Genomic DNA, 27,061 nt, shown 5'->3' with positions numbered 1-27,061 from the left:
CAAGCACCACAACGGGCGCTGGTCCCTCTCCTCCCGCAGCTCTAGGTCTACCCAATGTGGGGCGTGATCCGAAATGGCTATCGCCGAGTACTCGGTATCCTCTACTCTCGCTATCAGCGCCCTGCTCATAATATAAAAGTCGATCTGGGAATAGGCCTTATGAACATGCGAGAAGAATGAAAATTCCCGAGCCCCCGGCCTTGCAAATCTCCAAGGGTCCACCCCTCCCATCTGGTCCATAAACCCCCTCAGCACTATAGCTGCCGCCGGCTTCCTACCCGTCCTAGACCTGGAGCGATCCAGTGCCGGATCCAACACCATGTTGAAGTTCCCCCCCCCCCCCCCCCCCCCCATTATCAGGCCCCCCACTTCCAAATCCGGGATCCGACCCAACATGCGCCGCATAAAACCCGGATCGTCCCAGTTCGGGGCGTATACGTTGACCAACACCACCCTCTCCCCTTGCAGCTTACCATTACGTACCTGCCGCCATTGTCTGTCACAATGCTCGACGCCTCGAACGACACCCTCTTTCCCACCTGTGGTGTTGGGCGTTCTGACACACAGATGAGTCAACACAGTTGTATTTGGTACAACGCTGTTTTATTCAAACTTACTATCTACAGTTTTGTCTTGATACTCTGCACGTGGGGACTCCCTGTCTGTGATGTTAAAACAGGTCCTGTCCTTGTCCTTGTCCCCAGATCTACTGGCCACCAGGGGTCGTGTTTGTCCTTTTATACTGTCCCTGTCCTTGTCTGTGATTGGTTGTGGTGTTGTGTGTTCTGATTTGTCTGTTGGTGTGTCTATCATGATGTGTGTGTTGAATATCATGACATCCCCCCTTTTTACAAAGATATGTGCCTACGTGGTTATAAATATAATCGTGCCGTGAGTGCATCTAAGAGTGTGTGTGTGTTGTGTACAGCATGTGCATGTGACGTAACTATTTGCATGGGGCAATGTCGGGTGCGTCATGCTAACGAGGTTGTCCCATAACAAAACATGAATGCAAAAAAACCTTGAATAGTGGTCCGGTCAAACGATATCTGGAACGATAAACAACAACAGGTTATAATACAGTAGTGTTTAACGTTTAAACGTATGAACAGTGTTATAAGTCCAGTCTAGTAGGTGTGCGATGAATTTGGGTTGACCGTCAGGGTGGCACTCCACTCATCGGCCGGATTGATGGCGTTTACCCTGTTGACATCGATGACGGAAACCCGGAAGGCATCCTGGTCATCTGCATCATTTAGCTGGAAGTCTTGATGCGTGGGCTGGACGGTCCTGACGTGTCTGCGAGGTTGCCGGAGATGTGTAGGATCCATGGGTTGAGCCGCACGACAGTGGGCAGCATAGGCCCAGCTTGCCACAGCGTAGGCACTGTCGGTTTTTCGCAGGACATTGCCCTTTTAAGTGTACAGCTCCACAGTTGCCGCACGTCATGATGTCACGGCGTTCGTTGCGCCACTGCGCATGCGCAGTGCGATCTTGCATCGGGCGCGTCTGCGCAGTGCGTCCCTCGATGTTGCCGTTGGTTTTGGCGCGCACAAGCGCGGGAGACCGCGAAAAGCGCGGGAAACGGCCGCTCTCGTCGGGGCCGCGGGTCGGGAGATAATCGATGGCCTGGATGCGTTCGGCGTCGTCGGCGGCCTGGCTTGCCGATTCGACGGCTGGGGACCCCCTCCGTGCCGATTCGGTCGCCTGAAATCGGGCAAAATGGCAGGTTGCATTCTCGTGGAGGACACAGGCTTCCACAGCAGACGCCAAGGTGAGGCTTTTGATTTTAAGAAGCTGCTGGCGTAGGCCACTGGAGGCAACGGCAAAAACAATCTGGTCCCTGATCATGGACTCTGAGGTGTTGCCGTAATCGCAGGACTGCGCTAGAATTCGGAGGTGCGTCAGAAAGTGTTGAAAAAGCTCCTCCTTACCTTGCAGGCGCTGCTGAAAGATATATCTTTCAAAACTTTCATTGAGTTCGACATTAAAGTGCTGGTCGAGCTTGAGGATGACCGTGTCATACTTGGATTGGTTCTCGCCTTCCTCGAACACCAGTGAGTTGAAGACATTGATGGCGTGCTGACTTGCGGTGGAGAGGAGCATCGCAATTTTTGTTTCGTCCGAGGCACTCTGTTTCTCGTTGGCTCTGATGTACAGGTCGAATCGCTGCTTGAAAAGCTTCCAATTGGTGCCAAGGTTCCCAGCGACTTGCAACGGCTGCGGTTTGTCGGTGCGGTCCATGTCCAGAATGGCAGGTTAGTTGGCAGGTATCGATCCACTCCTGTACCATGTGGTGTTGGGCGTTCTGACACACAGATGAGCCAATACAGTTGTATTTGGTACAACGCTGTTTTATTCAAACTTACTATCTACAGTTTTGTCTTGATACTCTGCACGTGGGGACTCCCTGTCTGTGATGTTAAAACAGGTCCTGTCCTTGTCCTTGTCCTTGTCCCCAGATCTACTGGCCACCAGGGGTCGTGTTTGTCCTTTTATACTGTCCCTGTCCTTGTCTGTGATTGGTTGTGGTGTTGTGTGTTCTGATTTGTCTGTTGGTGTGTCTATCATGATGTGTGTGTTTGAATATCATGACACCACCAAGATCGCCACCCCCCCGATTTTTGGCATCCAACCCTGACTGAAACACCTGACCTACCCACCCCTTCCTCAATCTTACCTGGTCTGCCACCTTCAGGTGTGTCTCCTGGAGCATAACCACAACCGCCTTGAGCTCCTTCAGGTGAGCGAACACTCGGGTCCGCTTGACCGGCCCATTCAGTCCCCTTACATTCCAGGTTACCAGCAGGATCGGGGGGGGCTACCCCCCCTCCCCCGCCAGCTAGCCATAACCCCTCCTCAGCTAGCCACGCACCGGCACCCCACACCCGGCCCGTTCCCCACAGCGGCATACCCCCGTCCCAACCCCCTCTACTCGCTCCAGCTCCTCCTTGACCATAGCAGCAGCAACCCGGTCCCCCCCCCCCCGCCCTCCTCCCCCCTGGCTAGGACCCCTCCTAGCTGCTTTACTCCCCCCATTGCCCTCCCGCAAGTCAGCTGACTCCTGCTCACCCCGGCCGCTCCCGCCTCTCCTTCGACTCCTCCCATTGTGGGACATACCCTCCGCCTCCATTACCCATCCACAGGCTCTCCCCCTCCCCCTTCCATCCCAAGCGTGGGAAACAACCCTCGCTTCCCTGCCCTGGCCCCGCCCCCTCCAGCCTTCAGCACGGGAAAAAGCCCGCGCTTTCCACCTGCCCGGCCTCGCCACCTCTGACGCTGCTCCTTTTACAGGCCCAGTCCCCTCACCCCCGACTCTGGCTTCCCCCTCCCCCACGGGGCCCCCCCATTCCGTCCCTACTCCATTTACTTACCCCCCTCCAAGAGCCCACCCGACACACCCAACCAAAATAGTGCTCAACCCACCCTAACCACCCTCATCGAACCAAACAGAAATAAGAGCAGAGAACCCCCCTCAAAGTGTAACACCCCAACAGCAATCCCCGACCACCCATCCCGACCCTTAGTTTGTGTCCAGTTTCTCGGCCTGAACAAAGGCCCACGCCTCCTCTGGGGACTCAAAATAATGGTGCCGGTCCTTGTAGGTAACCCACTGTCGCGCCGGCTGCAACATGCCAAACTTCACCCCCTTCCTGTGCAGCACCGCCTTCGCTCGATTGTACCCAGCCCTCCTCTTCGCCACCTCCGCACTCCAGTCCTGATATATCCGAACCTCCGCGTTCTCCCACCTGCTGCTCCTCTCCTTCTTGGCCCACCTGAGCACACACTCCCGATCGACGAACCGATGGAACCGCACCAGCACCGCCCGCGGAGGCTCGTTAACCTTGGGCCTCCTCGCCAGCACTCTATGGGCCCCTTCCAGCTCCAGGGGCCCCTGGACGGACCCCGCTCCCATCAGCGAGTTCAACATGGTGACCACATAGGCCCCCACATCCGGCCCCTCCGGGAGGCCCAGAATCCGCAGATTCTTCCGCCTCGACCGATTCTCCATCTCCTCGAACCGCTCCTGCCATTTCTTGTGGAGCGCCTCGTGCGCCTCCACCTTTACCGCCAGGCCTAAGATCTCGTCCTCGTTGTGGGAGACCTTTTGTCGGACCTCGCGGATCGCCACCCCCTGGGCCGTCTGGGTCTCCAGCAGCTTATCAATAACAGCCTTCATCGGCTCCGGCAGGTCCGCTTTGAGCTCCCTGAAGCAGCGCTGGATAACCTCCTGCTGCTCCTGCGCCCACTGCATCCACACTGCCTGGTCCCCGCCCGCCGCCATCTTGCTCTTCTTCCCTCGCACCTTCTTCGGGTCCACCACCACTTTTTTAGTCGCCCCGCTCCTGGTCCAAGCCATACACTGTCGGGGGAATGTTGCTGTCTTCTTCCCACACCGGGAAACGTCGGAAAAATGCTGTTGGGGGCTCTGAAAAGAGCCCAAAAGTCCGTTTTTAGCGTGAGCTGCCGAACGTGCAACTTAGCTCCGCATAGCTGCAACCAGAAGTCCACCCTCCACCTTCTCAAGGGGCAATAAATGCTGGGCCTGAGCCAGCGATACCCACTGGTAGCAGGCATAGTGCTGGCACACCATATTGGCCCACCCGGCTTTCTTCCCAAGGCCTTCTTTTGCACGGTTAACAGGTTGATTTCCAGTTTAGTTTGGGCTGCTGAGCCACCTGAGGTGGTTGGGACGTTTGAACAGAGGAGCAGGCAGTCAGTGGGGGTGGTTAGCTTTGCTCAATCTGTTATGTTATTACTGGATGGCGAACGTTGATAAGGTGGCGGGGCGATTCGAGGATCTGGGATCTATTTGGGGATGGTTTCGTGCGAGGTGTCTAGTCTGAGGGCTCTGGTTACAGTGCCACTAACTTCTTCCCCGGCTGGGCACGCCGAGCAGCGTAGAGCACCTGGCTCGAGCTGCCAATAGGCCCGGAGAATTGCCGGGACCCTGGCCGTGCATGCGCACGGCGATGGCCTTCAGCGGCCGTGCAACATGGCGGCGGCTGCGACCCCGGACCACACCCCAACAGTGCCCCCAGCTCCTGACAAAGTCTCCCCTGCCCGCGGATTGGCTGGACCGACTCCGCAGCCACCACACCAAGTTCCCGACGGGCGAGACCCACGCTGTCGGGAACCCAGCCGGTCGAGAGGAGCATCGGGGGGGGGGGGGGGGGGGCCTCAGGCAACGTCTTGAGGCCATCGTTACGGCGTGCGCCGTATTCTGCGAGTACGCCGCTTTGGAGGGGGCGGAGCATCGCGAAAGCGGCCCCACCTCCGATTTCGGCAGAAGCGGGTTTTCTCCAGCCGATCGCCGAACGCAATTTTGGCGTCGCCGACTGGGGAAATCCTGCCCCATGCCTGGCTCCGATCCATAGACACCATCCGCTTGTGGCGTCCGGCTCACACTCATTGTTTAAGGCATGGCAGAAAGGCGAGGGTGAGGTTAGGGATATGTTTTTGGAGGGTAGGTTTACCAACCCAGACGAGCTACTGTAGAGGTATCAGCTCCTGAGGGGGGCTGTATTTAGTTGCTTGCAGCTTCCTGATTTCTCGTGCATACCCTGTTGTCTTCACCCTTGTGTTGTATCTGTCCAATTCAGATACTTCAACCAGCTCTTTCATTAAAGTTTACCCAGGTGTCTTTATTTATGAGTAGAACAAAGTAGGGCACAGATATAATGCAACACACTTTATTCAATATAATTCACCCATAAATTATCCACAATACATACAAGAAACACCCAGGATTCGACTATACTTCCCGTAAAGGTGGTTTGGTAATTTGCAGATCCCTGAGTCTCTAGGGTTCCTCTTTGTAAAGTGATTCTTGCTGGCTGTTCCTTGCTTGCTTCCTTCCTTCTGGTATGGTCAGGGTCACCTCACACACCAAGCTTCGAGTCTTGGCTTCGAGCCTTTGCTTCGAGTCTTTGCGTCCAATCCTTTTTGTCCAGATGTCTGGAATGCCTATTCTTTATCCCCCTGTCGCCACCCACCCCCTTTCTCCACCTGCCCTTGGCCTTCAGCCAATGGAGTCTCAGGAGGTGGGGTCTCAGTGCCCAGTGGTCTGGCTGATGACCTGTTGACAGGGCACCTGAGCCCGCCTTGGGAGGAGCAATGATTGCTTGATGGGTTATGTGAGATTTGAATGTGTGCTCACAATCACTGACACTGAGGACAAAAATACTAGAAGCAAGTTAGTTTTATTTATCCTTATACAAGTCTGCAGTGTCGGGTGCCACCTAGACAGGAGCACACCAAATAGCTTGTTTCGTCTGTTTATATATACTTTATTCGTTTATCATTCTCCTGCCCTCTCCTGATTGGATCAGGTTTCACTGAGGTTCACATTCTTCCTTATACGCCTTCATCATACATTATATGTCAGTATTCACGCTTCATCATACATTATATGTTCACGTTAACGTACTCTTTCTGTCCAGTGGGTGGTTCCCTTGGACATTTGCGCAGCCTCAGTGACTTGTTTATGTCTTTAAGACTGTCCACTCATTATTTTGCTAAACCTTCCCCAATCTATCTTGCTCAACATTCAGACCTATTATTCTCTCTTCCGTTAATGCTATACCTACTTCTCCATTATTGCCACTTCCTCATGTACATCTGTTTCCTTGTCCAAGCAGCACTTTTCCACAAGCCTGTGTTAGTCTTTTTAGTCTGTTATTCATCTAATACATTTAATAATCCAAATATTCTCTTTCTCTCAGGTTATCAGGAACTGTGGACAATAGGCCAATGAACTCAAGTAGCAGGATAATTAATTGGTGCGTTATTCGTGGACTGCTTCAGACAGGCCCCGGCAGCTTGTCTGTTCTGGATATTTGGATTCCGGGGGGGGAGGGAGGAGGGGGGGGCGGTGGGGGGGGGGGGGGGGGGGGGGGATGCGGGGGGGGGGGGGGGGGGAGGGGGGAGGGGGGGGAGGGGGCGGGGGGGGGAGGGGGGGGGCGGGGGGGAGGGGGGGCGGGGGGGAGGGAGGAGGGGGGAGGGGGGAGGGAGGGGGGAGAGGGAGGAGGGGGAGGGAGGGGAGGAGGGGGAGGAGTGGGGGGGTGAGGGGGGAGGAGAGGGGGGAGGGAGGGGGAGGGAGGAGGGGGGAGGGAGGAGGGAGGGGGGAGGAGTGGGGGGAGGATTGGGGGGGTGAGGGGGGGAGGAGGCGGGGGAAGGGGGGGCATGAGCAGCGAGGCTGTGGATAGGATCAACTTCACATCCTCATGCACAAGATTAAGTCTGATCCTGTTCAAGGTGGTGAGCGCCCCCGACGAAGGCACGTATGAGTGGGTTCTTCCTGGGGCAGAGAGTAGGTGTGAATGGTGCTCTAGGGGACCAGCGAATCACACACACATGTTTTGGTCCTGCCCCAGGCGTGTCAGCTTCTTGGTTTCCTTTTCTGATTCGATGTCAGGGATTCTGGGCGTTCAGTTGGAGCAGTGCCTGTTGGTGGCCACCTTGGGAGTGTTTGACTCACTGGGGCTGTAGACAGGCGGATGTCTTGGCCAGAGGCGCGTTCTGTTTGGTTGGAGGCCCCAGGTGCCACCAAAGTCCTCGGGTTGGTGAAGGGATTTGATGGAATTTCTACACCTGGAGAAGATGCTGTACCCCGAGGGGGTCGGTGGAAACGTTCTACTCGAGGAGGCCGCCTTTCATCTCCGTTTTTAGGGAGTCGGCCACATCAGCGATTAGGGGGAGGGGAAAGAGTTTGTCTTCATCGTTGGGTTAAGGGTTTGCTAAGGTTTTATTTTCTTTATGGGAGAAGGGATTTGGAGTTCGGGATGGGTGTAGTTTAAGGACAGGGTGGGGTTGGGGCTGTTCTGTTGGTGGGTTGTTTGTTGGAATGAAAATATTGCTTGAATAAAATTATTTTTAAAAAAATTCAGTCCCAGCGGGAACACTTAGTCTCCCAAATGGAGAATTCTGGCCAATATCTCTAATTATCTAATCCCGAGGAAATCTTTATATATCAATGAAACTCCATTTACCCTACGTTTATTGGATTGGATTTGTTTATTGTCACGTGTACCGAGGTACAGTGAAAAGTATTTTTCTGCGAGCAGCTCAACAGATCATTAAGTACATGAAAAGAAAAGGGAATAAAAGAAAATACATAATAGGGCAACACAACATATACAATGTAACTCCATAAGCACTGGCATCGGATGAAGCATACAGGGTGTAGTGTTAATGAAATCAGTCCATAAGATGGTCATTTAGAGTGGTAACAGCGGGGAAGAAGCTGTTTTTGAGTCTGTTCGTGCGTGTTCTCAGACTTCTGTATCTCCTGCCCGATGGAAGAAGTTGGAAGAGTGAGTAAGCCGGGTGGGAGGGGGTCTTTGATTATACTGCCCGCTTTCCCCGGGCAGCGGGAGGTAGACAGAGTCAATGGGAGGTGGGTTTGTGTGATGGACTGGGCGGTGTTCACGACTCTCTGAAGTTTCTTGCAGTCCTGGGCCGAGCAGTTGCCATACCAGGCTGAGATGCAGCCCGATAGGATGCTTAAATTATCTCTTTTGTAGCCACAAAGCCTGTCTATCTTTCAAATCAAGGTTTTACAGATCCCCAGCAGTCATACACATATTAACCCAGGATTTTAACCCTCACATAGAATACAATATATCTGAAATTCATACATTCATCACACACTTGAAGAGAGACAACATTCTGGTAGTTGAGCTACGGTGATCTCTCAAGGAAGGCAAAGTGGCAGAAAGAGGCATCTGAAGTTGTGTTGTGAACGCGGCAGGCAAACTCGAGTGTGAGGAGGTCGCAAGTCAGCCAAAAAGACATAACGTAAGAGCAAATTTCCAGGTCAGATAACGATTAAATTATAACGATAGTACGTCAATCAAATAAGGGTGGAACATTTTTCCATGAGGTGTTTTTTTTTGTGTGTGCGTGGTTAACAAAGCTGGAGTTAAATAAACGATCAAACCAGAGGAATCTCGGACTCAGATCCTCCGACCCGCCTCTGAAGAAATCGACTTGACTTTATCCCGACTCCCGGTTCTGTGGGACGAGCTCTTCCGCCAGGCAAGTGGAGCAAGATTCAGCCGAGGACTCATAGTCTCCAGATATTCCGGGCGGGTGAACCTTCCAAGTTTGACGGTGGATGTTCAACGGGTGGGGAGTTAGGTGTCTGTTCATCTCCCACATACAGCTGTCCAGCTTCGCTCTGCATGCACACCCCTGGGAAGCAAGATGCAAGAGAGGGTGAGGCCAGACTGCAATCCGGGTAAATCTACAGGTAACTGTATTGTCAGCAACACACACATCGCTGTTACATGCTCCTGGCTGAATTCATTATTGCTCCCGATCAACTCTGGATGGGTGTGCAAATATTTGTGGAACATTAATGTGAGAGGATATTGGTGCTGTAATAGTCACGTGACGGTACAGACCTTGGACAATCACTGAAAAGAGCGATGGGCGGGCAGTGGGGGGTGACATGTTGCAGACATGCTTTCGCACTGAAAAATGTTCAGCACTTTCTGAACAACCCTGAGTGAAATGAAGGAAATGAAAATTGTCACAAGTAGGCTTCAAATGAAGTTACTGTGAAAAGCCCCTAGTCGCCACATTCCGGCGCCTGTTTGGGGAGGCTGTTACGGGAATTGAACCGTGCTGTTGGTCTGCTTTACAAAGCCAGCAATTTAGCCCTGTGCTAAACAGCCCCTAGTGCACTAATAGCTGCACTAACAGCCAATTTATGATAATCAGTCGAGCTCATAACGTAGCTCATTTAAACATGCTTGAGGTGCCGTACATTCAGACGCTGGGATCTGACTGTGCAAACATAGAATATGTTCAAGCCTTGTGTCGTTTTTGAATTACCCAGCAGCTAATAGTTTCTGTTGGGAGTGTCTGGTGGGCCGTGTCTGGTGGGGGGTCTGGTGGGGGTGTCTGGCGAAGGTGCCAGGCGGGAGGTCTGGTGTGGGAGGGGTCTCTGATGGGGGGGTCAGAGTTCCTTGCCTTGCCTGTCATGCATAAATCTGCTTGGCAAAGCAGAATGAATCGCCTCTGGGCACCGCTCCCAGCGCCAGCACAAATCAGAGATGGTTCATCTTCGGCGTGAGAACGTTGTCTCCGAAAGGAGATTCCTGCCCCTGATGTCCTCTCAGCATCAATCGCTGTAAAATGATCTGGTTCACTAATGTCCTTTAGTGAGGGAAATCTACCGTCCTTACCGGATCTGGCCTACATGTGACTCCAGACCAATCAAGCTGTGTAGCTGATCCTTAACTGCCCCCTGAAACGTCTCCAGTGAGACACACTGTTCAAGGGGCAGTTAGAGATGGGTAATGAAAGCTGGCCTGTGGGTGACAGAGTCGGTGTCAGTCTGTTACCTGAGTCTGCGTTAGACGAACCGGCGTCGGAATGTGTGTTGACCCGACTCTGGCTCGGTCCAGGTTCCGAGCCACGGGCACGGGGCCCTGGGAAAGAAATCACCAACACACACTCTGAATGCAGCTTGACACTCCCTTCCCCCTCCCCCCACCCAGGGACGCGGGAGATTACCCCCATCAGTACCAAGGGACGTTCGTCCTCCCCACTCCCACCATCAGCACCGGGGGCTTCCCCTCCCACCCTGCCTCCATCATCAGCATCGGGATCTCTACCCCCCCACCTCCCGCCCCATTCCCCCCACCCTCACAATCAGCATTGGGACCTCTCAGTTGAACCACTAGCAAAGCCTACGCTTTCGTAAAATTGATCTTCTAACCGGAGAAAGCACTCAATCTATCCACCACATTGATGATGGTGGGACATCAGGATTCAACACAAACAGCACATAGTCTCCATAAAGTGTTATCTTGCGCTGCTTCACCCACACTCCAGCCCAGATATTCGCAGGTCTCACTGAATAGCCTCCGCCAATGGCTCCACGCTCAGCGTAAATATCAAGGGGGGGGGGGGATTGGGGACAGCCCTGTCTGTCATGATATTCAAACACACATCACAACACGCACATCATGATAGACAGACCAACAGACCAATTAGCTCACATAACACGACAGCCAATCACAGACAAGAGTAGACACAGTATAAGACAAGAAACATGACACCTGCTGGCCAGTCCATCTGGAGACAGGACAAGGCCAGGACCTCATTAACAAGACACTCACACAGTCACCATGTGCTGAGCACCAAGTCAGATGTGTAAATAACTAGTTGGAATAAAACTGCGTTGTACCAATCGCAACCGTGTTGGTTCGTCTGTACCTCAGAGCACCCAACACCTCACTGTCTAGCCCCTCGCTGAAGCCCATTCCTAAGCACCTCCACCACAGGCCTCTGGCACAGCACTTGGATCCGTATTGTTCACTCAACCCCAAATCTCCACCACTCATCCACTCAACCCGGTCAAAGGCCTTCTCCCCATCCAGGGAGATTACTAGTCAACCCAGAGCCCGCTTCTGAAAGGCCTGAATCGCATTCAGCTGTCTGCTAACATTGTTACTGGAGAATCAACCCTTAACAAACCCGGTCTAGGCGGCATGCGGCACAGTGGTTAGCTCTGCTGCCTGCAGCACTGAGGACGCGGGTTCGAATCCCGGCCCTGGGTCACTGTCCGTGTGGAGTTTGCACATCCTCCCCGTGTCTGCGTGGGTTTCACCCCCACAACCCAAAAGATGTGCAGGGTAGGTGGATTGGCCGCGCTAAATTGCCCCTGAATTGGGAAAAAATAATAATTGGGTACTCTAACTTTATATAAAAAAATAAACCCAGTCTGGCCCTCCCGAACAATCATCAGAAGGATGTCCGTTAACTGTCTCACCAGCACCTTAGACAACAAAATCAGCATTCAAAGAGAATTTGGCCAGTAAGAGACACATTCCTCTGGATCTTTATCTGTCTTCAAAATCAGGCAAATATTAGCCACCTGAAGCCTCAGCAGCAACAGCCCTATGTCATGTGAGAGTGCCTTTAAGAAATGGGTCTTTAAGAAATGGGTGTTTACTGCAGTGGTGTCAGAGTGTGGGTGGAGCTGGGCTGTCTGTCAGCTTTTAGCTTTGCTTTGAGAAAAGCTTGGGTGTGTCTGTGTTTTTTGGTTTCGTTTTTAGTGTTGGAGCTGAAGCCAGCCAAAGATGGTGTAATTTCAACCTCTCTGCAATCTAAAGACTATCTCTTGATCATTTGGTGAATTCAGAGTGATAACTGTTCTCAGTAGTGAAATTAAACCTGATGTGCTCCTGTTAAAAGGTTTTTGTTGTCTTATGGATGTTAAAAGGAAAGTTTAAGTATTACTTAGAATGTTGTATTCTTTGGGGAGTGTATTTGAATTGATGGTTGCTAAGATGTTCACTGTATGTTTTAAAAAGGTTAACTTGAGTTCATAGAATAAACATTGTTTTGCTTTATAAAATACTTTTCCATTTCTGCTGTACCACACCTGTAGAGTGGGCCGTGTGCTCCCCGTACCACAATCTATTAAAAGTTGTGGGTCAGGTGAACTCCATGATACATTTTGGGGTTCTCTAAACCGTGGCCCATAACACTTGCCTCAAAAGAGTGTCAATATATACCCACCAATGGCTCTATCAACAGGTCCTTGAACTCCCTATAAAGCTCACACACTAAACCATCCGTGAATCACATTTTCAAAATGCTGTTGTAAACCTCACTGAAATGATGTCATGTGGCAGGTGGAGATCGGAAATGAGATTAAAATGCATGTAAATCTATTAAAATGCGGTCTCACACCCACGTCGCCGGCGAGGGTGTGGCATATCGGGAATTCTCATGTGATTTTGCCTGCATGATGCTGTTCTCGTTGACGGTGAGCTTATACGGATACAGAATCATCCTCACAGTCTGCATTCCGATAGCCCTCAACAGGAGAAAGATGGACGTATCTGCTGAACCCTTGGTCTAAATGCTCCTGTTTGCATCTACTGTTTTAGGCTACGCACAAAGGCCAATAACACCAATCTGTTATGCCATCCTCTCACAGAGGCTATATTATTTCTTGGGGAGTGGGCAGCATTGGCAAGGCCAGCACTTATTGCCCTCAGTTGGTACGTGTTTCTCTAGTGGCCTCAAACAGACAACGTGCACATTGCATTATTCAATACACTATAGTCATGTCCCTCAAGCAGACTTGAACTGAAAGGGAGTGCCATTTTGGAGGGGCACCCCCATTTGTTATGGATCTGTAGGTCAGACCGAGTGAGGACGACAGATTTCCTTTATTGAGGTGAGTGAACCAGATGGGTTTTTGCAACAATTGGTGATAGTTTCACAGTCACAAATGCTGAGACTAGCTTTCAATACCAGGCTTAGTCATTGAACTTAAAGTTCACTAGCTGCCATGGTGGGATTTGAATCCATGTCCTTCCCCCAGAGCCTGGGCCTCGGGATTAGAAGTCCAGTGATATTACGTTGCGCCAAAGTCTCCCATAGTTAGAACATAGAACATAGAACATTACAGTGCAGTACAGGCCCTTCGGCCCTCGATGTTGCGCTGACCTGTGAAACCACTCTAAAGCTATCTACACTATTCCCTTATCGTCGCTATGTCTATCCAATGACCATTTGAATGCCCTTAGTGTTGGCGAGTCCACTACTGTTGCAGGCAGGGCATTCCACGCACTTACTACTCTCTGAGTAAAGAACCTACCTCTGACATCTGTCCTATATCTATCTCCCCTCAATTTAAAGCTGTGCCCCCTCATGCTAGACATCACCATCCGAGGAAAAAGGCTCTCACTGACCACCCTATCCAATCCTCTGATCATCTTGTATGCCTCAATTAAGTCACCTCTTAACCTTCTTCTCTTTAACGAAAACAGCCTCAAGTCCCTCAGCCTTTCCTCATAAGATCTTCCCTCCATACCAGGCAACATTCTAGTAAATCTCCTCTGCACCCTTTCCAATGCTTCCACATCCTTCCTATAATGCGGTTACCAGAATTGCACGCAATACTCCAAATGCGGCCGCACCAGAGTTTTGTACAGCTGCAACATGACCTCATGGCTCCGAAACTCAATCCCTCTACCAATAAAAGCTAACACACCGTACGCCTTCTTAACAACCCTCTCAATCTGGGTGGCAACTTTCAGGGATCTATGTACTTGGACACCGAGATCTCTCTGCTCATCCACGCTGCTAAGAATGCTACCATTAGCCCAGTACTCTGTCTTCCTGTCATTCCTTTCAAAATGAATCACCTCACACTTTTCTGCATTAAACTCAATTTTCCCCCTCTCAGCCCAGCGCTGAACCTTATCTATGTCCATCTGTAACTTGTAACATCCTTCCACACTGTCCACAACTCCACCGACTTTAGTGTCATCTGCAAATTTACTCACCCGTCCTTCTACGCCCTCCTCCAGGTCATTTATAAAAATAACAAACAGCAGTGGCCCCAAAACAGATCCTTGTGGTACACCACTAGTAACTGGACCCCAGTCTGAACATTTCCCTTTCAACCACCACCCTTTGTCTTCTTCCAGCTAGCCAATTTCTGCTCCAAACTGCTAAATCACCCTGAATCCCATGCCCCCGTATTTTCTGCAGTAGCCTACCGTGGGGAACCTTATCAAATGCTTTACTGAAATCCATATACACCACATCAACTGCTTTACCCTCATCCAATCCACCTGTTTGGTCACCTTCTCAAAGAACTCAATAAGGTTTGTGAGGCAAGACCTACCCTTCACAAAACCGTGTTGACTATCTCTAATCAAATTATTCCTTTCCAGGTGATTATACATCCTATCCCTTATAAACTGTTCCAAGATTTCACCCACAACAGAAGTAAGGCTCACTGGACGATAGTTACCGGGGTTGTCTCTACTCCCCTTCTTGAACAAGGGGACAACATTTGCTATCCTCCAGTCTTCTGGCACTATTCCTGTAGACAAAGATGACTTAAAGATCAAAGCCAAAGGCTCAGCAATTTCCTCCCTAGCTTCCCAGAGAATCCTAGGATAAATCCCATCCGGCCCTGGGGACTTATCTATTTTCACACTTTCCAGAATTGCTAACACCTCCTCCTTATGAACCTCAAGCCCTTCTAGTCTAGTAGCCTGAATCTCAGTATTCTCCTTGACAACATTGTCTTTTTCCTGTCTGAATACTGACGAAAAATATTCATTTGGCACCTCTCCTATCTCCTCGGACTCCAAGCACAACTTTCCACTACTGTCCTTGACTGGCCCTACTCTTACCCTAGTCATTCATTTATTCCTGACATATCTATAGAAAGCTTTAGGGTTATCCTTGATCCTACCTGCCAAAGACTTCTCATGTCCCCTCCTTAGCTCTCTCTTTAGGTCCTTCCTAGCTAACTTGTAACTCTCGAGCGCCCTAACTGAACCTTTATGTCTCATCTTTACATAAGCCTCCTTCTTCCTCTTGACAAGTGTTTTGACTGCCTTAGTAAACCACGGTTCCCTTGCTCGACAACGTCCTCCCTGCCTGACAGGTACATACTTATCAAGTACACGCAGTAGCTGTTCCTTGAACAAGCTCCACATTTCCATTGTGCCCATCCCCTGCAGTTTTCCTCTCATCCTAAGTCATGCCTCATTGCATCATAATTGCCTTCCCCCCAGATATAACTCTTGCCCTGCGGTATATACCTATCCCTTTCCATTACTAAAGTAAACATAATCGAATTGTGGTCACTATCACCAAAGTGCTCACCTACCTCCAAATCTAACACCTGTCCTGGTTCATTACCCAGTACCAAATCCAATATAGCCTCACCTCTCATTGACCAATGTGTCAGGAAACCCTCCTGCACACATTGGACAAAAACAGACCCATCTAAAGTACTCGAACTATAGCGTTTCCAGTCAATATTTGGAAAGTTAAAGTCCCCCATAACAACTACCCTGTTGCTTTCGCTCCTATCCAGAATCATCTTTGCAATCCTTTCCTCTACATCTCTGGAACTTTTCGGAGGCCTATAGAAAACCCCTAACAGGATGACCTCTCCTTTCCTGTTTCTAACCTCAGCCCATACTACCTCAGTAGACGAGTCCTCATCAAACGTCCTTTCTGCCACCGTAATACTGTCCTTGACTAACAATGCCATCCCTCCCCCTCTTTTACCACCTTCCCTGAGCTTACTGAAATATCTAAACCCCGGCATCTGCAACAACCGTTCCTGTCCCTGCTCTATCCATGTCTCCGAAATGGCCACAACATCGAAGTCCCAGGTACCAACCCATGCCGCAAGTTCACCCACCTTATTCCGGATGCTCCGTGCATTGAAGAAGACACACTTTAAACCACCTTCCTGCCTGCCGCTACACTCCTGCAACTTTGAAACCTTACTCATGACCTCACTACTCTCAACCTCCTGTATACTGGAGCTACAATTCAAGTTCCCAAGCCCCTGCTGAACTAGTTTAAACCCTCCCGAAGAGCATTAGCAAATTTCCCCCCCGGGATATTGGTTACACCTCTGGTCCAGGTGTAGAGGTCCCACCCGTCCCATTTGTAGAGGTTCCACCGACCCCAGAATGAGCCCCAGTTATCCAGAAATCTGAAACACTACCCCCTGCACCATCCCTGTCGCCACGTATTCAACTCCTCTCTCTCCCTATTCCTCGTCTCGCTATCACATGGCACGGGTAACAATCCAGAGATAATAACTCTGTTTGTCCTAGATCTAAGTTTCCACCCTAGCTCTCTGAATTCCTGCCTTACATCCCTCTCCCTTTTCCTACCTATGTCGTTGGTACCTATGTGGACCACGACTTGGGGCTGCTCCCCCTCCCCCTTAAGGATCCCCAAAACACGATCCGAGACATCACGCACCCTGGTACCTGAGAGGCAACACACCAACCGTGAGTCTCTCTCGTTCCCACAGAATCTCCTATCTATCCCCCTAACTATGGAGTCTCCAATGACTAATGCTCTACTCCTCTCCCCCCGTCCCTTCTGAGCAACAGGGACAGGCTCTGCGCCAGAGTTGGCAAAGGGTTGGTTAGAACATGCATCAATACTCTTACCTCTCCACCTGCCGATCCCTCCAGCCAGGGCAATCATGATTCCGACTATCCCTACTGTTATCCCAGACACATATCCGTGTTCCGGCCAGCTTCTCACCTTGGGAGCTAGGGAACAAAGTAGAATTAGGCTCAAAATATGTCAACTGCTGGATGGGTGCAAGCCCCTTTATCTTTCCTCTCTGGCACCCCAGGCTTCCTCACATCATGGACAGGTATAGCTATTCTCAAGTGGGTATCTACGTCCCTGGAAACTTGCTTCCAGAAAGTGCTGAAAACCAATCGTGATATTTCGGCTCCCGTAGTCTCTGCCCATCGCCACCCCTTCCAGGTATGCGGCTGAGCTCACAAGTAAAGAGGACTTGTTTATGCAGGCCAAGGCTCCCTGGTACTAATGGGCACCACTCATAGATGTGGCACTGGATGGATACAACTGTAGTGCATTTTGTCCGTTTGAGACCACGATACAAACATGTATCACGAGAGGAATTCCCTGCCGTTTTCTGCACCCCCCCATCCCCATCCTCCCGGCCCGGAATTGCACAAAAGCACGGGGCTGAATTTTCCAGCACTTCCAGTCAGTGTAATCATCCCGTTCCCTGGCCACTCGGCCAGCGGACAATGCAAAGTGCCAGTCACACCGGCGGAGGCAGAAGATCCCGTCGCTGACCAATGGCACTGGAAAACATTCCACATGGTGCGGGAGGGGGGGGGGGGGGGGCATAAAATCCCACGCATGATTGACCTGTGTTCCGTCTGAGCAACATGGATCCTAGCTATTGTAATTCTCCAATATCTCCTTACCTCGCTCCCCGAAGCCAACAGGGCTTATGGTCCATGGGACCTGTTTGCCCTCTGGCCTCCTCCTTCTCTCATGAACCTCAGGAGAGGGAGGGGCCATTACCAGGCACAATATTGTCTCACCCAGTTTCAATCAGAGCAGAGCAAGAGGCTATTCAGCCCCTCAAGCCTGTTCCACCCACATTCACTTAGCTCATGGCTGATCCTGTACAACTACCCTCTCCGAAACCCATCAATCTCAGAATTGAAATAGGCTGAAGTCTCCGCCCTCCCTTTGTACCCCAAAGGCACCAAAAGCTATTGAAGAGCATCTGGTGAGACAGAATGACATTTTAATTAAATAGAGCCTCAACACCCTGTGAATCACAACCTCCTTCTGTACTCAAGCGCTGAGGGCTTATACACTAAAAATGCTCCTTTAGTTCCAAAATAATCCTCACATTGACTGTAATCATCGTAAACATCACATCCCTTTCAGGCTAAAAAATGAATGGTTAAATTTATTTACATCTAAGATTACACAGAGCACTAAGCCAATGCAAGCATCTAAAGAGGCTAATTTTCCTGGCCCACTTGGGTCAGTAAGAGACCAGGTGATGTTTCTTTGCGCCTCAATCAATTGTGGGAGAGGACTTACCCCAAGTTGCTGTTAGTTTGTCAGGGCTGCTGCTGTGCTCCACTTGGCAGGTGTAGGCATCGCCGCTCCTGGGGGTAATGCTGACCTGCAGAGTGGCCTGGAATGTGCCGTCCCTGTTTGGTAAAACACTGCTACTTAACACCTCCTGCTCGACCTCATCGCCATTGAGCAGCCAGGTTGCGTTGAAGCCACTCGGGTAAAATCCGTCCACGCGGCAGATGAGGAGCAAGGGGTCCTTCTCGCTGGGCAGGTGGTGCGCGGTTATGTTGATGGACGGCTTGGCTGCAGAAGAGCGAAGGACAAACATTGTAACCTTCGCCAGAAAGAGCAACAGAGCGGGAAGAACCCTCTGACAGAATCCTGAATATGGATTGGCGAACATTCCAGTGACCTCAGCAGCTTTCTAGCACCGACTGAATCGACGAAATGGTCTCCTTCTGTGCTGTAAAACCCGATGATCCTCATACATCACCCTGAAGCACCTTTGCTGTGTTGGATGGATATGGAGGGACATGGAGTCAGCACCGACCCACTTAAGCCCTCACTTCCACCCTATCCCCGTAACCCAATAACCCCTCCTAACCTTTTTGGACACTGAGGGCAATTTAGCACGGCCAATCCACCTAACCTGCACATCTTTGGACTGTGAGAGGAAACCGGAGCACCCGGAGGAAACCCACGCACACACGGGGAGGATGTGCAGACTCCGCACAGACAGTGACCCAAGCCGGGAATCAAACCTGGGACCCTGGAGCTGTGAAGCAACCGTGCTGTCCACTTTTGCTACTGTGCTGCCCTTGTTGTCGCCACATCTCCTCCCTATCTCTGCACCCTCTTCCAGCCCCCTACACTCCTCCGTATCCCTGTAGCCTTCTCCAGGCCCAACAACCCTCATTATTTCTGTAACTCCCTCCGACCCCTATAACCCTCTTTATCTCTGTAACCTCCTCCAGACCCTATAACCCTCCCTATCTCTGTAATGTCCTCCAGCCCCCACAACCCTCCCTATCTCTGTAACCTCCTCCAGACCCTATAACTCTGCCGATCTCTGTAACGTTCTCCAGCCCCCACAACCCTCCCTAGCTCTGTAACGTCCTCCAGCCCCCACAACCCTCCCTATCTCTGTAACGTCCTCCAGCCCCCACAACCCTCCCTATCTCTGTAACCTCCTCCAGACCCTATAACCCTGCTTATCTATGTAACCTCCTCCAGCCCCTACAGCCCTCCCTATCTCTGAAACCTCCTCCAGCCCCTACATCCCTCCCTATCTCTGTAACGTTCTCCAGCCCCCACAACCCTCCCTAGCTCTGTAACGTCCTCTAGTCTCTACAACCCTCCCTATCTCTGTAAACTCCTCCAGCCCCTACAACCCTCCCTATCTGTAACCTCCTGCAACCCTCTGGGATCTCTGTGTTCCTCCAATTCTGGCCTCTCCAACATCCCCCCGATACCCATTGTTCTTCAGGTCCAACAATTGAGGAGGTTGATTCAAAGAAAACAGCATTGTGCTCCACCATTGGCGACCATGCATTCAGCTGCCTGGGGCACCAAGATCTGTAATTACCTTCCTGAGCCTCTCCCCATCTCTCTTAGTCTGTGTGTGTGTCTCTCTCTCTGTGCCTCTCTCTGTGTCTGTCTCTCTCTCTCTGTCTGTGTGTGTCTCTCTCTGTCTTTGTGTGTGTCTCTCTCTCTCTGTCTGTGTGTGTGTGTGTGTGTGTGTGTGTGTATGTATCTCTCTCTCTCTTGCTGTCTGTCTTACTGTCTCATTCGCTCTCTGTACTTGGTGTCTCTCTGTGTTTCCTTCCACCTCTGTCACTCCGTCTCTATTCAGCCTTTTTGCCCCACCTGTGTCTCTCTCTCTCTCTGTCTCTCTGTCTTAGTCTTGTTCTCTGTTCCTCTCTCTTATTCTGTCTCTCTCTGTATCTTCCTCTCTCTGTCCCTCTCTGTCCCTCTCTGTTTCTCTCTCTGCCTGTCTCTCTCTGTCCCTCTTGGTCTGTTGCTCGGTCTCACTCTCTATTTGCCTATCTGCCTACTCTCTGCCCTTCTGTTTCTCTCTATCTCTCTCACTGTATCTCTCTCACTCTCGTTGTCTCTTCATCCCTGCCTCCCTCTCTCTTCCTTTGTCCCCCTCTCTCTCTGTCACTGTTTTTCTCACTCTCTGTCTCCCTCTCTCTATCTCTCTTTCTGTCTCTCTGTCCATTTCTTTTTCTGTCTCTCTCTCTGTCCATCTCGCTCTGTCTGACTCTCTGTCTCTGTCTGTCTCTCCCTCTGTCTCTCTCAATCTCCCTGTGTCTCTCACTCTGTATTTTTCTCTGTCTCTTTTCCTGTATCTCTGTCTGTCTGTCTCACTGCCTGTCTCTCTTTCTCTCTGTCACTTTTTGTCTCTCTCTCTGTCTCTGTGTATGTCTCTCTCACTCTGTCTTTCTGTCTCTTCCTCTGAGTCTCTTGCTCGCTCTCTCTGTCTCTCTCTCTCTGTCTCTCTCTCTCTCTCTCTCTCTCTGTCTCTCTCTCTCTGTCTCTCTCTCTCTCTCTCTCTCTGTCTCTCTCTCTCTCTGTTTCTCTCTCTCTGTCTCTCTCTCTGTTTTTCTCTGATTCTCTGTCTGCCCCTCTGTTTTTTCTCTCTATCTCTCTGCCTCTCTCTGTCTCTCTTTCTGTCCCTCTCTCTCTGTCTGTCTGTCTGTCTGTCTCGGTCTCTCTGTCTTTCTCTCTCTGATATGAGTGGGTGTGTGAGAGAGTGTGTGTCATTGTGAGTGAGTCAGAGTGTGTGTTAACATGTGTGAACCTATGAGAATGTGTATGAGTGTGTGACTGAGTGTGTGTCTATGTGTGATTGTCATTGCATGTCTGAGTGTACGAGTGTGTGTGTCATTGTGAGTGTGAGTGAGTGAGTGTGAGTTGTGGGTGTGCTTGTGTGTGTGAGTATGTGTGCGAGTGTGTGTGTGAGTGTGTTAGTGTGTGAGTGTGTGTATGAATGTCAGTGTGTGTGTCAGTGTGACTGTGTGTGAGTTTGAGTGTGTGAGTACATGATAGTGAGCGAGTGTGTGATAGTGTGTGAGTGAGTGTGTGAGTGAGTGTGTGTGTGAGTGTGTGTGTGTGTGAACTGTGTGTGTGTGAATGTGAGTGTGTGGTGTGTCTGAATGTGTATGACTTGCGTGAGTGTGAATCTCTTATGTCAGTGGGCGTGTCTGATTGAGTGGGTGTGTATGTGACTGAGCATGTGTGTGTGTGTGTGTGTGTGAGTGCGTGTGTAAGTGTGTGTGATAGTGTGTGTGGGATAGTGTGTGAGTGTGTATGTCAGTGTGAGTGTGTATGTTAGTATGAATGTGTCAGTGTGCATGTTATAGTGTGTGAGTATGAGTGTGTGATAGTGACATGTGAGTGTGTATGTGATCTTATGTGTGTGTGAATATGAGTGTGTGATAGTGTATGTATGAGTGTGTGTGTGATATTATGTGTGTGTGGGGGATAGTGAGTGTGTGTGTCAGTGTGAGTGAGTGTGTATGTTAGTGAGTGTGTCAGTGTGTGTGTGTGATAGTGTATGTGTGAGTGTGTGATATAGTGTGTATGTGTGATAATGCGTGTGATAGTGTATGTGATAGTGTGTGTGTGAGTGTGTGTGTGAGTGTGTGTGAGTGTGATATTGTATGAGTGTGTGTGAGTGTAATATTGTGTGAGTGTGCGATAATGTGTGATAGTATGTGATATTGTGTGTGTGAACATGTGTGTCAGTGTGTATGTTGGCGTGAGTATGATTGTGTGAGTGATTGTGTGTGTGAGTGTGTGATAGTGTGTGAGTGTGTATGTCAGTGTGGGTGTGTATGTTAGTATGAGTGTGTCAGTGTGCATGTTTTAGTGTGTGAGTATGAGTGTGTGATAGTGTATGTGTGAGTGTGTGTGTGATATTGTGTGTGTGAGTATGTGTGATAGTTTGTGTGAGATAGTGTGTGTGAGTGTTTGAGTGTGTGTGTGAGTGTATGTGAGTGTGTGTGGAATAGTGTGAGTGTGTGTCAGTGTGAGTGTTTATATTAGTGTGAGTGTGTCAGTGTGTGAGTGTGTGATAGTGTATGTGTGAGTGATATAGTGTGTGTGATAGTGTGTGTGATAGTGTGTGTGTTAGTGTATGTGATAGTGTGTGCGCGTGTGTGGGATAGTGTGAGTGTGTGTGAGTGTGATATTGTGTGAGTGTCTGTGAGTATGATATTGTGTGAGTGTGTGACAGCATGTGAGTGTGTAATAGTGTGTGTTGTGAGCATGTGTGTCAGTCTGTATGTCAGTGTGGATGTTGGTATGAGTGTGATTGTGTGAATGATTGTATGTGTGATTGTGAGTGCAAGTGTGTGTGAGTGTGTGGGATAGTATGTGTGAGTGTGTATGTCAGTGTAAGTGTGTATGTTAGTATGAGCGTGTCAGTGTGTGAGTATGAGTGTGTGATAATGTATGTGTGAGTGTGTGTGTGATATTATTTGTGTGTGTGTGTGATATAGTGTGTTCGAGTGTGTGTGAGTGTGTGGGATAGTGTGAGTGTGTGTGTGTCAGTGAGTGTTTATGTTAGTGTGAGTGTGTCAGTGTGTGTATTATAGTGTGTGAGTGTGCGATAGTGTGTGTGTGAGTGTGTGTGTGATATAATGTGAGTGTGTGTGATCGTGTGTGTGATAATGTATGTGATAGTGTGTCTGCACATGTGTGTGTGAGTGCGTGGGATAGTGTGAGTGTGTGAGTGTGATATTGTGTGAGTGTCAGTGAGTGTGATCTTTGTGTGAGTGTGTGTGATAATGTGTGATAGTGTGTGAGCGTGCATGTGTGATAATGTGTGATATTGTGTATGTGAGCATGTGTGTCAGTGTGTGTCAGTGTCAGTATGTTGGTATGGGTGTGATTGTGTGGTGATTGTGTGTGTGATTGTGTGTGAGTGTGTGATAGTGTGGTGTGAGTGTGTGAGTGTGTCTGGGATAGTGTGTGTGAGTGAGTGTGATATCATGTGAGTGTGTGAGTGGTGAGTGTGTATGAGCGTGTGTGTCAATGTGAGTGTATGAGTATGAATGTGTGAGTGATAGTGTTTGTGATAGTGTGTGTATAAGTGTGTGAGTGTGTGAGGGATAGTGTGTGTTCAGGTGATATTGTGTGATTGTATGATAGTGGTGAGTGTGTGTGTGTCTGTGATAATGCATGAGTGTGTGTGTGAGATAGTGTGTGTGTGTGATAGTGTGTGTGTGTGTGTATGATAGTGTGTGTGTGATAGCGTGTGTGTGTGTGTGTGATAGTGTGTGTGTGTGTGTGTGATAGTGTGTGTGTGATAGTGTGTGTGTGTGTGATAGTGTGTGTGTGTGATAGTGTGTGTGTGTGATAGTGTGTGTGTGTGATAGTGCATGAGTGTGTGTGATAGAGTGTGATAGTTTGTGTGTGTGATAGTGTGAATGCAAGTGTGACAGTCTGTGTGTGTGTGTGATAATGTGTATGAACGTGTGTGTATGTGTGTTATAGTGTGTGTGTGTGTGTAATTGTATGTCAGTGCGTGTGATAGTGTGTGTGTGTGTGTGTGTGAGACAGTGGGCATGAATCCCGCCCCTGCCGGCTGCCGAATTCTCCGGCACCGAAAATTCGGCGGGGGCGGGAATCATTCGGCTGGACGGCGAGCGCTCCCCGGCGATTCTCCGGCCCACGATGGGCCGAAGTCCCGCTGCTGTCATGCCAGTCCTGCCGACATGAATCAAACCACCTACCTTATCGGCGGGACTGGCGGTGCGGGCGGGCTCCGGGGTCCTGGGGGGGGGCGCGGGGCAATCTGGCCCCGGGGGGGTGCCCTCACGGTGGCCTGGCCCGCGATCGGAGCCCACCGATCCGCGGGCGTACTGTGCCGCGGGGGCACTCGTTTCCTTCCGCCCCGGCCACAGCCTCCGTGATGGCCGACGCGCAAGAGACCCCCCCCTGCGCATGCGCGGGGATGACGTCAGCAGCCGCGGATGCTTCCGCACATGCGCGGACGTCCGCCGACCGGCGAAGTCCTTTCGGCCCCGACTGGCGTGATCCACTCCGGCGCGGGCCTAGCCCCTCAAGGCGAGGGCTTGGCCTTTGGGGCGGCCCGACGCCGGAGTGGTTCCCGTCATTCCATCCCGCCAGGACCCCCCGCCCCACTGGGTGGGGAGAATCCCGGCCAGTGTGTCAGTGCATGTGTGATCGTGTGTCAGTGCGTGTGTGATCGTGTGCGTGTTTCACAATGATGTAACTTACCACTCAGACGACGAGCAACTCGTAAAATTGCGTCCCCCACGATCGGAGCTAAGGATCCGTAATGGACGTACCGTTTGACCAGCCGCTCATTATCATTTAGATGCTGGACCCATGGTGCTGCCACTGGCTGAGTGGCCAGGAATTGATTGGTGGTGTAGTTGAACCGGATAACCTCTGTTCCGTCATAAGCAAAGCTGAGGTTGGTAGCTGGGGTATGGGATCTGTCGTAGGAGAACAGGAACTGTATCATGTGTGCGTCTGGATGGAGGAGGGAACAAGGCACTGGTCAGTCACAGATAACAACAGGCAGCACATTGACCCATCTCCCTGGATAGGCCTCCTCGCTCCCCCACTCTCCCTCCTCAAAATTCCTTCCCTCCCCTCCGTTTAACAATTATACCTTCTCCGTCATCGTGTCCTTCTCTCCCTCCCTGTCACCCTCCCAGGATTACAATCCCATTCCCTCTCTGATTGGCCCTGCCTTCGCCAGTACAATTCCAGATCCTAACCGCTCACTGTGTGAAACGTTTTCTCCTCGTGTCTCCGTCTCCTCTCTCGCCATTCGCCACCATCTGTGTCCCTCCTTTGGTTCCCGATCCCCCACCAATGGGAACGGTCTCTCTCTCTCTCCACTCCATCCCAGATTTTGAGCACCTCGATCGAATCCCCTCTCATCCTTCCCAAGAAGAACAGTCCCGGCTTCTCCAATACATGCATGGAATCCCCTCCTCTACTTACCTCCTCGCTATCCCTCCTCCATCCCCAATCTCTTCCCTTCCCCCTCTTCACGTCTGCCTCCTTATCCCATCCCTTCTCCAACCTCAGCACCCCCCGCCCTCCTCTTAACCCCTTATCCCTCCCCTCTCCTTCTCCGTATCCTCCCCTAACCTAATTCCACCCATTGCCAACATCCTCTCCTCCATACCCCCTCAATATCTCCTCCTTATCCTCGCCCCCTTTCCTTACCCTATCTTTACCCCTCTCGTTACCCTCTTGCCTTCACATTGCCCCATCTTTACCTCCTCCTAATCCTATTACACCCTCTCTTCCTCTTCACTTTGCCCCTTACCATCTCCCCCTGTTTTCCCCTCTTTAGCCCATCTCTTTACCTCTCTTTACCCCTCACCCTCTCTCTTACACCTCTTTAATCCCCCCATTTCTTCACCCCTGTTTACCCTTACTCTCTCTTACCCTTCCATTAACTCCTTTTTTTACCGCCTCTCTCTACCCCCACCTTACCTGCTGTCTCTCTCTCTACTCCTCTCATTCCAATTCCAAATCTCTTCCCTCACCGACCACTCCCTTTATCCACTTATTCTCTATTTACCCCCTCTCTTTACACACTCCTTAACCCCTTACTCTCTCTTTACCCCCTCACTCTCTTTATCCCCACTATTTACCTCCTCTCTTTACACCATCTCTTTACCCCCTTATTCTCTCTACTCCCTCTCCTCTATTTACCCCCTTTCTTTACCCCCTTACTCTCTCGTTACCCCCTCTCTTTACTACCTCTCTTTATTACCTCTCTTTACCCCCTCGCATTACCTTCTTTCTCTTTATCCCCCTTCTTCTCTATTTACCCATCTATTTACCCCCTCCTTATTCCCTTACTCTCTATTTACCCCACTATTTACCCCCGCTTTGTCCCCTCCCTTTCCTCCTTACTCTCTATTTACCCTCTCTTTATCCCCTTTTTAACTCCCACACTCTCTATTTAACCCCTCTCTTTATCTCCTCTATTTAACCACCACTCTCTCTTTATCTCCTCTATTTAACTCCCACACTCTATTTATCCCCTCTTTTTTCCCTCCACTCTTTTTAACTCCTCTTGATCCCCTCTTTTAAACCCCCACATTCTCTATGTATCCCCTCTATTTAACCCCCACACTCTCTATTTAGCCCCTTTCTTTATCCCCTCTATTTAACCCCCGCACTCTCTATTTATCCCCTCGTTTTATCCCCTCTTTTTAACCCCCACACTCTCTACTTATCCCCTCTCTTTATCCCCTCTTTTTAACCCCACACTCTCTATTTATCGCCTCTATCTCCATCTCTCCTTACCCACAATCTGCAAGAGCCCAGACACCAGGAGGACTAAGAGTCTGACCATCCCGGCCAGGGGAGGGGGCCGGGGGTGTGTGTGTGGGGGGGGGGGGGTTTCAAACCCACACCCTCGGCCTGTCACTGCTTCTCCTGCTGGGAGGGGGGGGGGCACCGGAATGTTCCAGAAGCTTCAAGAAAGTTCCTGTGCGCCGAGTCCGGAGCTCGAGTTCTCTCTTTGAACAAGTTTTAAAAGCTCGCCAGCAAACCCCGCCCACTTTATTCGCGCTTCCTCTTTCGTTGGTTTCAACCTGTGTTGGGGCTTTGATTGCAGGATTTTATTTCCTCCTCGGGCTTTGTAAAATCCTGCGTGAGCGATGAGCCG

General features: G+C 50.6%; 2 protein-coding genes across 3 annotated transcripts in view; one reads left to right on the top strand and one right to left on the bottom strand.

Moving 5' to 3' along the window:
• Window positions 1-7,183: 7,183 nt before the first annotated feature.
• On the bottom strand, window positions 7,184-26,746 carry LOC140399477 (HLA class II histocompatibility antigen, DP beta 1 chain-like). 2 transcript variants are annotated; one of them, XM_072489053.1, is made up of 6 exons: window positions 26,698-26,746; window positions 24,637-24,894; window positions 18,409-18,690; window positions 16,974-17,078; window positions 10,353-10,439; window positions 7,184-9,195 (listed from the first exon to the last, which is right to left on the bottom strand). In XM_072489053.1, exons 1-6 carry the CDS (start codon window positions 26,744-26,746, stop codon window positions 9,068-9,070), a joined length of 909 nt encoding a protein of 302 aa, XP_072345154.1. In that variant the 3' UTR covers window positions 7,184-9,067. The 2 variants fall into 2 exon arrangements, with proteins under 2 accessions (XP_072345154.1, XP_072345153.1); XM_072489052.1 differs by lacking the exon at window positions 10,353-10,439.
• A 221-nt stretch (window positions 26,747-26,967) lies between these two features.
• Window positions 26,968-27,061, top strand: part of LOC140398908 (H-2 class II histocompatibility antigen, A-U alpha chain-like) — an 11,960-nt gene continuing 11,866 nt past the window's right edge. The window contains exon 1 of the mRNA XM_072487876.1: window positions 26,968-27,061. This exon is cut by the window's right edge and continues 56 nt beyond it. Within this exon, the coding sequence (XP_072343977.1) occupies window positions 27,054-27,061 (8 nt within the window). The 5' untranslated portion in view covers window positions 26,968-27,053.

Source organism: Scyliorhinus torazame, chromosome 22 (genome assembly GCF_047496885.1).
Source record: "Scyliorhinus torazame isolate Kashiwa2021f chromosome 22, sScyTor2.1, whole genome shotgun sequence".
NCBI lineage: Eukaryota > Metazoa > Chordata > Chondrichthyes > Carcharhiniformes > Scyliorhinidae > Scyliorhinus > Scyliorhinus torazame.
Note: the sequence above shows the minus strand (reverse complement) of the source record. Positions and strands in the feature narration are given on the sequence as shown.

Coding starts and splice junctions, on each gene's coding strand:
- LOC140399477 (XM_072489053.1), bottom strand. CDS start 26,746: ATGGTCAGACTCTTAGTCCTCCTGGTGTCTGGGCTCTTGCAGATTGTG. Junction 10,440..16,973: donor AGGGATCGGCAGGTGGAGAG/GTAAGAGTATTG, acceptor TTTCTTTCCCAG/GGCCCCGTGCCCGTGGCTCG. Junction 9,196..10,352: donor TTCGTCTAACGCAGACTCAG/GTAACAGACTGA, acceptor CTTGCTTCCCAG/GGGTGTGCATGCAGAGCGAA.